We start from the raw sequence: 9,695 nt of genomic DNA, 5'->3' as shown, positions 1-9,695 counted from the left end.
TGCAGCAGAAAATAGGAACTCAATTGTTGACTTACTGTTACAGATTAAATGCTTCCCTCAAAGAAACTTCACCTCTTCTGTTGAGCAGATGAGCTGTTTGTTAACTGGTCATTTTCAGATCAATGGCTGCATTTTTTAAATTAGAGCTGGATAATGTTTCAAAGGCATGCACTCTACACCATCCTGAGGCAAATTGGAAGTAGCACATCTGCAAATTGAGCGTGAACCATCTTTTGTAGACTGTTTTTATTCATGAGTTCAGGTAGATAATCAAGTAAGAGCTGTTTTTATCTGTCTCGACCGAATTCAAAGGAGTTGCACATTGAGAGGATGTGCTGGGTTAAGTATTAATCCAAAAATAGCTTAACAGTACCATCTAGTGTCCAGTCTGCAGAGCCAAAACGTATGAATTCAGACAACCTTTTTTTAGAGTGTGGAAACATGCTCTGTATCCATAAACTAAAATCCCACAATGGCTAGGTTTATGCAGTTTAATTAATTAGTTTGTTTGCTAGATAAGTAGTTCATTAGTTATTCAGTTAGTTATACATATAAGCATTAAAGTGGATAATTGTCTTCGTCACACAAAGCCATGACACACACACACACAAACACACACACACACACACACACACACACACACACACACACACACACACACACACACACACACACACACACACACACGCACACGAGGCAAGAGAGCGAATTCCCGCATGCGCAATGCCATCTGGCTTCTCGGCGTCCAGGAGATTGCGAGAAGATGATGCGACTGAGCAGAGCGAATGCATAATTGGCCTATCTTAGTCATAGCTTTTCACTTGCCTTGTCTAGTTTCTTGCCAAATTGCTGTTTAATGTCGAAGTGTAAGCAGAGCGCTGTAGAAACTGATTAGGAGCAACGGCAGGAGAAGAGAGGAGCCGTCACTGAAAGGAGTTGGCGCATCAAATTGCACCGGATGTCATTACACGCTCTTAAATATCGAGAACGTGAGTAGCTGTATCTTTGTATATCTTTTTTTGTGTTGTTGTAATTTGGTTTTGTATATGCTAAACGCCCTTTCTGTATTTACTTCAAAAGAAAAAAAAAACTTGCTCACTTCCAGTTGTGAGCATTATTATTTCGGGGGGTTAATTTTGGCATCCGTGCATGGAGAGAGGAGTCCAACCCTTTGTCCACGACAAATCAGTTCCTAAGTGAGTCAAGGGAGACACTTTTCATCACATTTTCAGTTGGGTGTCTAATCTCGCCTTCTTCTGCTCTTAGTTCCTCTCAGGCACCCACCTGTTACAGTAAGCCTGGGCGTAAAGTCACCATTTTAATTAAAAAAAAAAAAAGGCTTACGCAAAATCAGAATTGTCTTTTTTAATTGGCTGTGGGAGAGTTAGTCCTTTTTTTTTTTTTTTTTTTTTACTAAATTAGGCAACATATGAGTAAGATAATGTGAGATCATGTTTATTCATTACCATATTATTATTGGAATATGACACTAACACTGTTTTTTGTTACATTCTCTCTGTGAACAAGCGTTATTTTAGTGTGGCACAGCACAGGCAGGCAGGCAGATAACCATCAAACGGGCTTGTGGGTCGTTGGGCATTTGTACTTACATCTAAGCTCGTTGATCAATTGAATTTAAGCCTCTTGAGCGGTCCGAGCGAAACCTGCTGACACATGCGCCCCTGCCTTTTTGTGTGCGCACAAACCCGGTTAACCCGCTCTATCTCATTTCCCTCCGCGGCCCACTACAACTAAACTCAGTGGGTGTGTTTTTATATGAAGCCCTGCAAAGAGGCTCCTTTCTGCAACATATCCAGCCCTCACAACCATTTGCAATACAGCTCTAAAGTGCTCACCGCTTTTCCTGTCAGTGGGCACTCATTGCTGGAGAGTAGTTACTGTATATAGACAAATGAATTATTTAAAGGACAGCTGATCTGACGCATCGGATTAATTATAGATTAATAAAGAAGCACCTGCTCCCAGGTGGATAAGAGCTGATTGTTATGCAACACTGCTTAATTAGAGTCAATGAGATGTAGCATCTCTCTCTTGATGTTCTACTTTTTTTAACAATTGTATTTTGATTATTTTAGTCTTTCAATTAGTGTTTTCTGTCTTAAATCAGTGGATTTAGTATAGAAAAAGCTCATAATAGAAAAAGCTCTGTTTTAAGTTAAGGAGGTTAATGAAGGCATTATTAAATCTAACTGTCTCTCTATCTCTGCCTCTCTATCTATCTATCTATTTGTCTAATTCTTTGTTTAACTTCTATACATTTGTATGTATACAAATACATACAAAATATACATATACTTTGTATGCACTGCACACTCAGCTAACCTTCAGGTAACAGACTGTTAACACAGACAGGCAGACGGAAAAGAGACAGATGGAGAGAAAAGAGTGTCAGGAACAGAAAAGAAGAAAGAAAGAGCAATTGCAAACCCCAATATCCTCTATCCTATTTCCTACAATTATCTGAAACTGTTGTGACTGACTAGCAATCATAAGAATCAATGGAAAGTGCATTAGCATCTCATTGAGGTTATGTTACCATACAATATCAAATGAGGGCAAGTGAGGAGAGGCCTAATGTTCTCTTTCTGGATGTTTGCAGCTATAGTGAAAAGACTGTGATAGGAAAAAACTTGATTTAAGCATTTATTATGAGCAGAGTAACATAATCCAAATCACTGTTATAATCCACAAGGCTCTCACACGTGGCTGTTTTAAACATATTATTAGAAGCCTGTTTTACATGTATAGGGTGCTAAATTTTCACTCTTGGCTACAGTCCAAACTTCAATATATGCACATCTTGATTGCAAACATGCACAAGAGTATTTGTAGAAAGTTACACATACTGTGAGCACAAAATGATTACACAGTGGTGCTCCTCATGCTTCTAGTTACACTGATAGGATACGTATGGCCTGTAATTTAATATGGGTGGCTCTCAGTGACTCTGACTTTCCTGCTTCTCTCTCTCCCTCTCCCTGCTGCAGTATAAACAAGACCAAAGGCAGAGCCATGGAGGCTGTAACACATCTGGTGAATGACAGTGTAGAATTTTACAAATGGAGCCTTACTATAGCAGGTAAGCTGGGATTTTTTGGATTAATTTCTAAACCACAAAAGAGTCATGCTGCTGCTACAGTAGATACTATCTCACCACTGGCAGCTGAGTCACTGATTATTTTAAATCCTACTGCAGATTAAAAATGTAGTCTTTTATTATCACATGATGTCATTATCAATGAAAAATCTTGGGATATGTTTTACTCACAAGCTTAACTGTTGAGAAACAGGAAAGTGACAACACCATTAGAGGAATCTTTACAATGTCATCGCCATAGTAAAGATCAGAGGAGTTTTTAACTAATTTTGACCATATTGTTTAAACCACCTTTTTGAAATTGCCTTTGTGATACGTACGCTATTATCGTCCATTGCACTGGAAAATGGCATGAGAACATAACTATGGGTCATAGTTAAACCAAGAAGGAGCGACACATGATTTGTGTGACACATGATGTTTAAACCATTACTTGGTTTAGATAATATGGTCAAATTGGGAACTAAAACCTGTTTTATTGCTTATATATTGATGTCTTGTACACTGTCCCTGTATGTATGTAGTGAGGCTAGTAAGTAATTGTCATCATTACCCCAAAAAATAATGGCAAAAACTGCAAAAAAGGTGAAAGAAAGCATAAAAATGTCGTAAGAGCTCACTATTTTCCTTGTACTTCACCTTTTTGTACAAATGCTACAATCTGTTGAATGCTATAGTTGTGTGTGAGGGTGGTTAACTTAATAAACCTATTATGCTGCGCCCATTGCACATATTTTTGTATCTGCCTGTGTTATTTCAATGTCTCAGCACGCTCTCCCACTATTGACATTAACCCGTTCTCCTCCAGACAAGAGGGTGGAGAGCTGGCCGATGATGTCATCTCCCTTCCCCACTCTGGCCATCAGCTGCCTGTACCTGCTCTTCCTGTGGGCAGGGCCTAGATACATGCAGGACCGCCAGCCCTATACACTCAGGAAGACCCTCATAGTCTACAACTTCAGCATGGTGGTCCTCAACTTCTACATCGCCAAAGAGGTCAGTGCCACTGTAGATTCAACACAGGACACCTAGATGACGTCCTGTATCATATGACTTCATGTATCAGTCGATGCCTATGTGTGCAACATGCAAAAATGGCCACACAGACTAATAGTTTGGCTATATTTAAGAAACACTACGATGACCACACTATGATGGAGAATCTTAAAAATTAAATGATAATAACTTGATATAAAACAGACTGCAGGTCTGATAGTACAGGCCTCACATAACACTAACATTTACTTAACACTCTACAAACACATTCCCACATAGAGAAGCTGCCTTAACTCCAGTTTCTCTGCCATAGTCTACTGAACTAATAAAAATAATTTCCTACCTCGCAAGTCAGAAGACCTCGCATTCAGTCTGTTTTTGCAGCTGTTTTTCCCATTTTTGGCATGTTGCATGTTTGCGGTGAGACTTGCAGAATGCACTTCATTTTTTTCAAAAAGGACAAAAAGGAGCCTGTAGAGAAAAATTAGAGTGAGTGATACCACTTACTTACAATTTAGCCACTCTAATACAACATTGAAGTGATGGAAAAGTAAGTTTAGAGTGTGGGCCTGAGAGAGGGCTTGTGCATCTGATAAATTATTTTACAGCAGATAAAAATAGAAACCCAGACACAGAATTTTGATCAGTGATATATTCATTCAAATGAAAGAATAAACCGTAGCAGATTCTGCAATATGCAAAGCAGACGATGGATTCTAGCAATGATCTCTAATCCCTGAAAATTCCTTTGATATTTTACTTGAAATAACTTCTGTTTAGTCCTGCTGTCTTGTCAGTGTTGCAAGCATCCTGTATTTTTTGCACCCTCCTTGTTTGAACTTTTGCAGTAGCTTTTTTTACAACCATTTTCCTGTCAGTCTCCCTTTGACTCTGGTTTGTTTCTTACCACCAGCTCCTACTAGGCTCTAGAGCAGCCGGGTACAGCTACCTCTGTCAGCCTGTCAACTACTCGAATGATGTCAATGAAGTCAGGGTGAGCTTCCTCCAACGCACAAACACCTATGCACCACATATGCATGTAGACAGATACACAAACCTCTCAATCATGTCTCAATCATCACTAACTGCATATCGAGCAGTGGGGTTGATCCAGGTCTACCAGGTGGGAGGATGCTGTAATCCTACTTTTGACATAAGGATCCCTATTTTTGTAGTTCAGTGCATTAAGTGTTGTCTGGGGTTACAGGAGGAAAGACATACAGAGAGGATTGAGAGATAAAAGTTTATATCTCTAGTGGAGTCAGGACAAAATAGGGCGTGGCCTGCACTCAGAGAGGCTGAGGTAATTGATCTCACCACCTTTAAACTCCACCCCACCACGTCCACCATCACCTCCTTGCTCTTTCATGATGGCATTAGTAAGGGATAAGAGATGCCACAGCACCGTGGCTTAGTGTACTACGTCTTTGTCCATGTGTGCATCAGGTGAGGAGGAATGAGGTAAATAGGAGAACACACAGGGAGAGATTTGTGATGTGGTTGGTTTCCAAATCTCTTCATTTAATTTTATGATTAAAGTCTGAATTTCAGCTGAGGGATAAATAAAGTGTCATCCTATCCTTACTTACTATATAAGATATCTGCACAATAGACTACAAATGAGCTATGGATTTCATGCTAGGTATTTGCTTCATTTACTCACATACTCACTACAAATGGTGCCAATATACTGTATATCATACCAATTACTCTAAAAAATATGATATAAACATTTGTTACTATCTTTGTATTCCAATTGCTGAGTATACTATGATCCTTTTGTCATACATCCATACTGTGTTATGATATTACATTACTGTATGTGTTGAGTTTTACATTTCCTTAAATTTTTTAATGACCTGCTCACCAAAACATAAAGATTGAGTGTTGTGTTTTAATATTATCTTCTTTCCTGTTACAAGTTTTTTCACAAATGTAACAATCAAATATAATAATCACGTCAAAAATGCAGTCACTCACAGTGGTGTAGGTGTCTATGAGCCGCCCCACTGAAGCAATATAACTGACTCTGCCTTGTTTCACGTCTTCAGATAGCGTCTGCTCTTTGGTGGTACTACATTTCCAAAGGAGTGGAATTCCTGGACACAGTCTTTTTCATCCTGAGGAAGAAGTTCAACCAGGTCAGCTTCCTCCACGTCTACCACCACTGCACCATGTTCATCCTCTGGTGGATTGGTATCAAGTGGGTCCCTGGTGGACAATGTGAGTAAAAGTTGTGTTGACACAGTGCAATACTGTTGTATGTGAAGTTTGGTATCCAGTTGTTCAATTCATTACATTGATCTTCTCAATTAGGATTTTAAAAGCACTGGCCTTTTATAGGTGGTATGACCAAAATTTGTCCATGTTATCTATCCACAGCTTTTTTTGGTGCAACCATCAACTCTTCCATCCACGTCCTCATGTACGGTTACTATGGCCTGGCCGCCTTGGGACCTCAGATGCAGAAGTACCTCTGGTGGAAGAAATACCTCACCATTATTCAGATGGTGGGAATGACTTTATGGTTATATTTTTTGAATAATTGTTCTTGGAAATTGCAATGAAAAGTTTTGTTTTCAAGGCTTCTAGCATGTAGCAAAAAAACCCAGTAGTACAGATGTTTAAGTTAGCAGATATATGAAAGTTTGCTGTTATTGCCAGCAAGCTAGTCTTCGAAACATCTGAGGCACTAGGAAAGAGCAGATGAATGTCGTCATTTTGTCATGGTGTTAAAGTCTGTTGATGCCTTTGAGAAAAGATTTCCAATAATTGATTCAATTTATCTGTTATCTTATTAGTTTGTCACTGATTTCTTTCTACAATTTCATAATCATATAAAAGATTTGTTTGTGTAGGGAACAACATGTTCATTTTGCTCCTTTTTACTATGTGTCAGACTAGTTTTTGCTTTTAATCATATAACTGTGTGCATGAATTTTATATGTTCAACAGATCCAGTTCCACGTGACCATCGGCCACGCCGGCCACTCCCTCTACACAGGCTGCCCTTTCCCCTTCTGGATGCAGTGGGCTCTGATTGGCTACGCTGTCACCTTCATCATCCTCTTCGCCAACTTCTACTACCACGCTTACCGAGGCAAACCTTCCTCACATAAGGGAGGCAAGCCCGTCACAAACGGCACCTCTATGGTAACTAACGGTCACAGCAAAGTGGAGGAAGTGGAGGATAATGGAAAGAGGCAAAAGAAAGGAAGAGCGAAAAAGGAGTAAAGAGGGAGAGGGGCTTTGCTTGGTGATAAACAGAAAGAGTACAGTTATTTTAAGGGCCAGAGAAGGAGGGAGGGGAGGGAAGGGATAGAGAGAAGTTCAAACCAGACAACCATCCCTGCAAAGAATTGCAGTGTGTGTTTGTGTCTGTAATGGCTTCTGGTTTTGACAGGAAGAGGGTTGTTTGTCTCCATTACAGTTTTTTTTATCAAGAAAATTGAAATGTTGATCATGTAGGCTCCGTGCTGTTCTGTCCAACTGTTTTGGACCATAATATGACCAAAATGTTTAAGGGCCTACAAACTGCTCAGCATCCACTAACTTATAAACCAAAATTCACCTCCAACTTTTTTACACTGAATTCCAGTATTGTTTTATTTGAAAGCTTAAATAGTCTTTAATATGCTAATTTATTTTCTAGTGCTCTAAAATATTTTAAGGAATTTAACTATTACAACAAAAGAACATGCAAAGGTTTATACCAAAGGCTTTTTTGGGGATTTGTTTTGTTTACGAATACTTAGAGTTGAAAAAAGTTTAGAAGAATGAAAAAAAAAACGCGTTACAAAGTTCTCATATCTGCCATCTACTGTATTTGATTACTCAGATTACAAAGGCTCTTTATTTCTCTACACCATCTACCAAACGAACTTGTCATGGACTTAACATGTCTTTGCTGTCTCATACTGATGTATCTGTGCTGCATTTACAAAATCAAATGCTATTTCCTTTGTGTTCATTGTGAATTCAAAACTTGGTTTTAAACACACGGGGTGGGCGGGGACAGTAGGTCCTTTTAGTATTTATGCAAATTTGTGGATACCTTTGTTACACTACATATTTTTTTGTGGGTCCTCATGATTTATTTCTTTTTGCTGTGCGATGTAGCCGAGGTGCAAGAATAAGAGATTGAAATTCAGCTCAATATCGTCTCACTGCCACGTAGGACTGAAGGGAAATTCATCCTGAAAAGAGCTTTTTTTTTAAGGAAACAAACGGTAATTTCATTGTCTTATTAATTAATGAAATGGACACAGCTTGTTGCTGCACATATAATTGAAATAAAGACAGTGTCAGCACCCCATATATTGTGTGTGCACGTCTGGTTTTGTGTGTGTATGGATCCATAGGATTGAGTACAGGATCAAGATGTCACCCATCAGGAACCTAATCTCATACTGAAGCCTCCCCATCCCCCATCTTCCCGTTTCCTCTCTCGACTCTTTCCTCTACTTCCTTCATCTGCCTTTTCCATCCTGGGATCTGCAGGATGGAAAGAGCTCCCATAGGTGTGTGTGAGAGAGGCAGAGGTAGGCTGTGTGTCTTTGGCCTGTCCAGACAGATCTGCCCTAATCTTTTGGGGGTAAATTGGCTTTAGCTCCAAAAGAGCTTACTTCAACGTCACTACATGAGTTACCCAGGAAAGCAGGTCACTGGAAGAGAAGCCTTTACTAATCTGCCATCAGGTCTCTACTGCAACTCTCAAACAGTATGGATTAGTTAACATTTGGCTTTGACAGGAGAGGAGGAAAAAAAAGATGTTCACTTTCTGGCACAAAATATAAGCAAACTGATCATTTTTTACAAGAAAAACACAAGTGATACTGGTGCAGTGCGACTTTACCCGTCCCATCCATATGTTTTTCCACACTCTTGCCATCCATTTCTTCATTAGCTTGTAACAGACACACCATTATCCATTGCTCTTACTCCACACTGTGGATTCACTAATGGCATCTATTAAATTATTCATCCACTATCCTTTTCCCATTTTCCAAAGGCATCAGATCATACCATTTCAACAATCACTGACAGTTCATGTCTCAGGCCAGATAGCATATGCTTTTAGTGTATTTTGCATTTTCTCCTCCTCCACATACTCCTCCCTCCATCCTACTGTATATGCACTACTTTACTCTCCTCCACCTTATCCTTGTGCACCACCACCTGTCTCTTTGCACCCGTGGCATGAGGGTTGAAATGTAAGGAGGTCTAAGGGTGTAGATGTGAATGGTAGGCTGGATGAGATGAGTGCGAGGAGGTGTATTTGTTCTCCTTGGGGACACAGAAGGATCTAAGCCAAGGGACTAAGAGGATTGCAGAAGGGCCACAGCTTTTCTATCAAAGGCATTTAGCGCAGGTCACTATAACCTACATCCCTGCTGCTGCAAGAATGTGCATACACATACCTGTATGCACACACATGCTGTGGATCTTGGGCTTCTGCGCCAGATTAATTAGTAAATGGCTGCTGCAAGTGCACTTTGCTGTCAAACTTTAAATATTCACGTCCCTGTGCAACACTCTGTGGAAACTATTCGTGTAGAAATGAAATTGCTGGTTCTCAAAC

General features: G+C 39.7%; 1 protein-coding gene across 1 annotated transcript; it reads left to right on the top strand.

Moving 5' to 3' along the window:
- The first annotated feature begins 736 nt into the window (after positions 1-736).
- elovl4b (ELOVL fatty acid elongase 4b) lies at positions 737-8,431 on the top strand. The gene is made up of 7 exons (XM_042391462.1): positions 737-989; positions 3,009-3,100; positions 3,927-4,114; positions 5,028-5,108; positions 6,166-6,337; positions 6,497-6,624; positions 7,070-8,431. The coding sequence occupies exons 2-7, from the start codon at positions 3,034-3,036 to the stop codon at positions 7,346-7,348; spliced, it is 915 nt and encodes a 304-aa protein (XP_042247396.1). The 5' UTR covers positions 737-989; positions 3,009-3,033; the 3' UTR covers positions 7,349-8,431.
- Positions 8,432-9,695: the final 1,264 nt, after the last annotated feature.

This window comes from Thunnus maccoyii, chromosome 17, assembly GCF_910596095.1.
Source record: "Thunnus maccoyii chromosome 17, fThuMac1.1, whole genome shotgun sequence".
Classification (NCBI taxonomy): domain Eukaryota; kingdom Metazoa; phylum Chordata; class Actinopteri; order Scombriformes; family Scombridae; genus Thunnus; species Thunnus maccoyii.
This window is presented reverse-complemented; position numbering and strand designations above follow the sequence as displayed.

What these genes read in the sequence shown, in the direction of transcription:
- elovl4b (XM_042391462.1), top strand. Translation starts at nt 3,034, where the DNA reads ATGGAGGCTGTAACACATCTGGTGAATGACAGTGTAGAATTTTACAAA. An exon ending in ATGATGTCAATGAAGTCAGG is followed by an intron (nt 5,109 to 6,165) that starts GTGAGCTTCCTC and finishes TCACGTCTTCAG; the next exon opens with ATAGCGTCTGCTCTTTGGTG. An exon ending in GTGGGTCCCTGGTGGACAAT is followed by an intron (nt 6,338 to 6,496) that starts GTGAGTAAAAGT and finishes ATCTATCCACAG; the next exon opens with CTTTTTTTGGTGCAACCATC.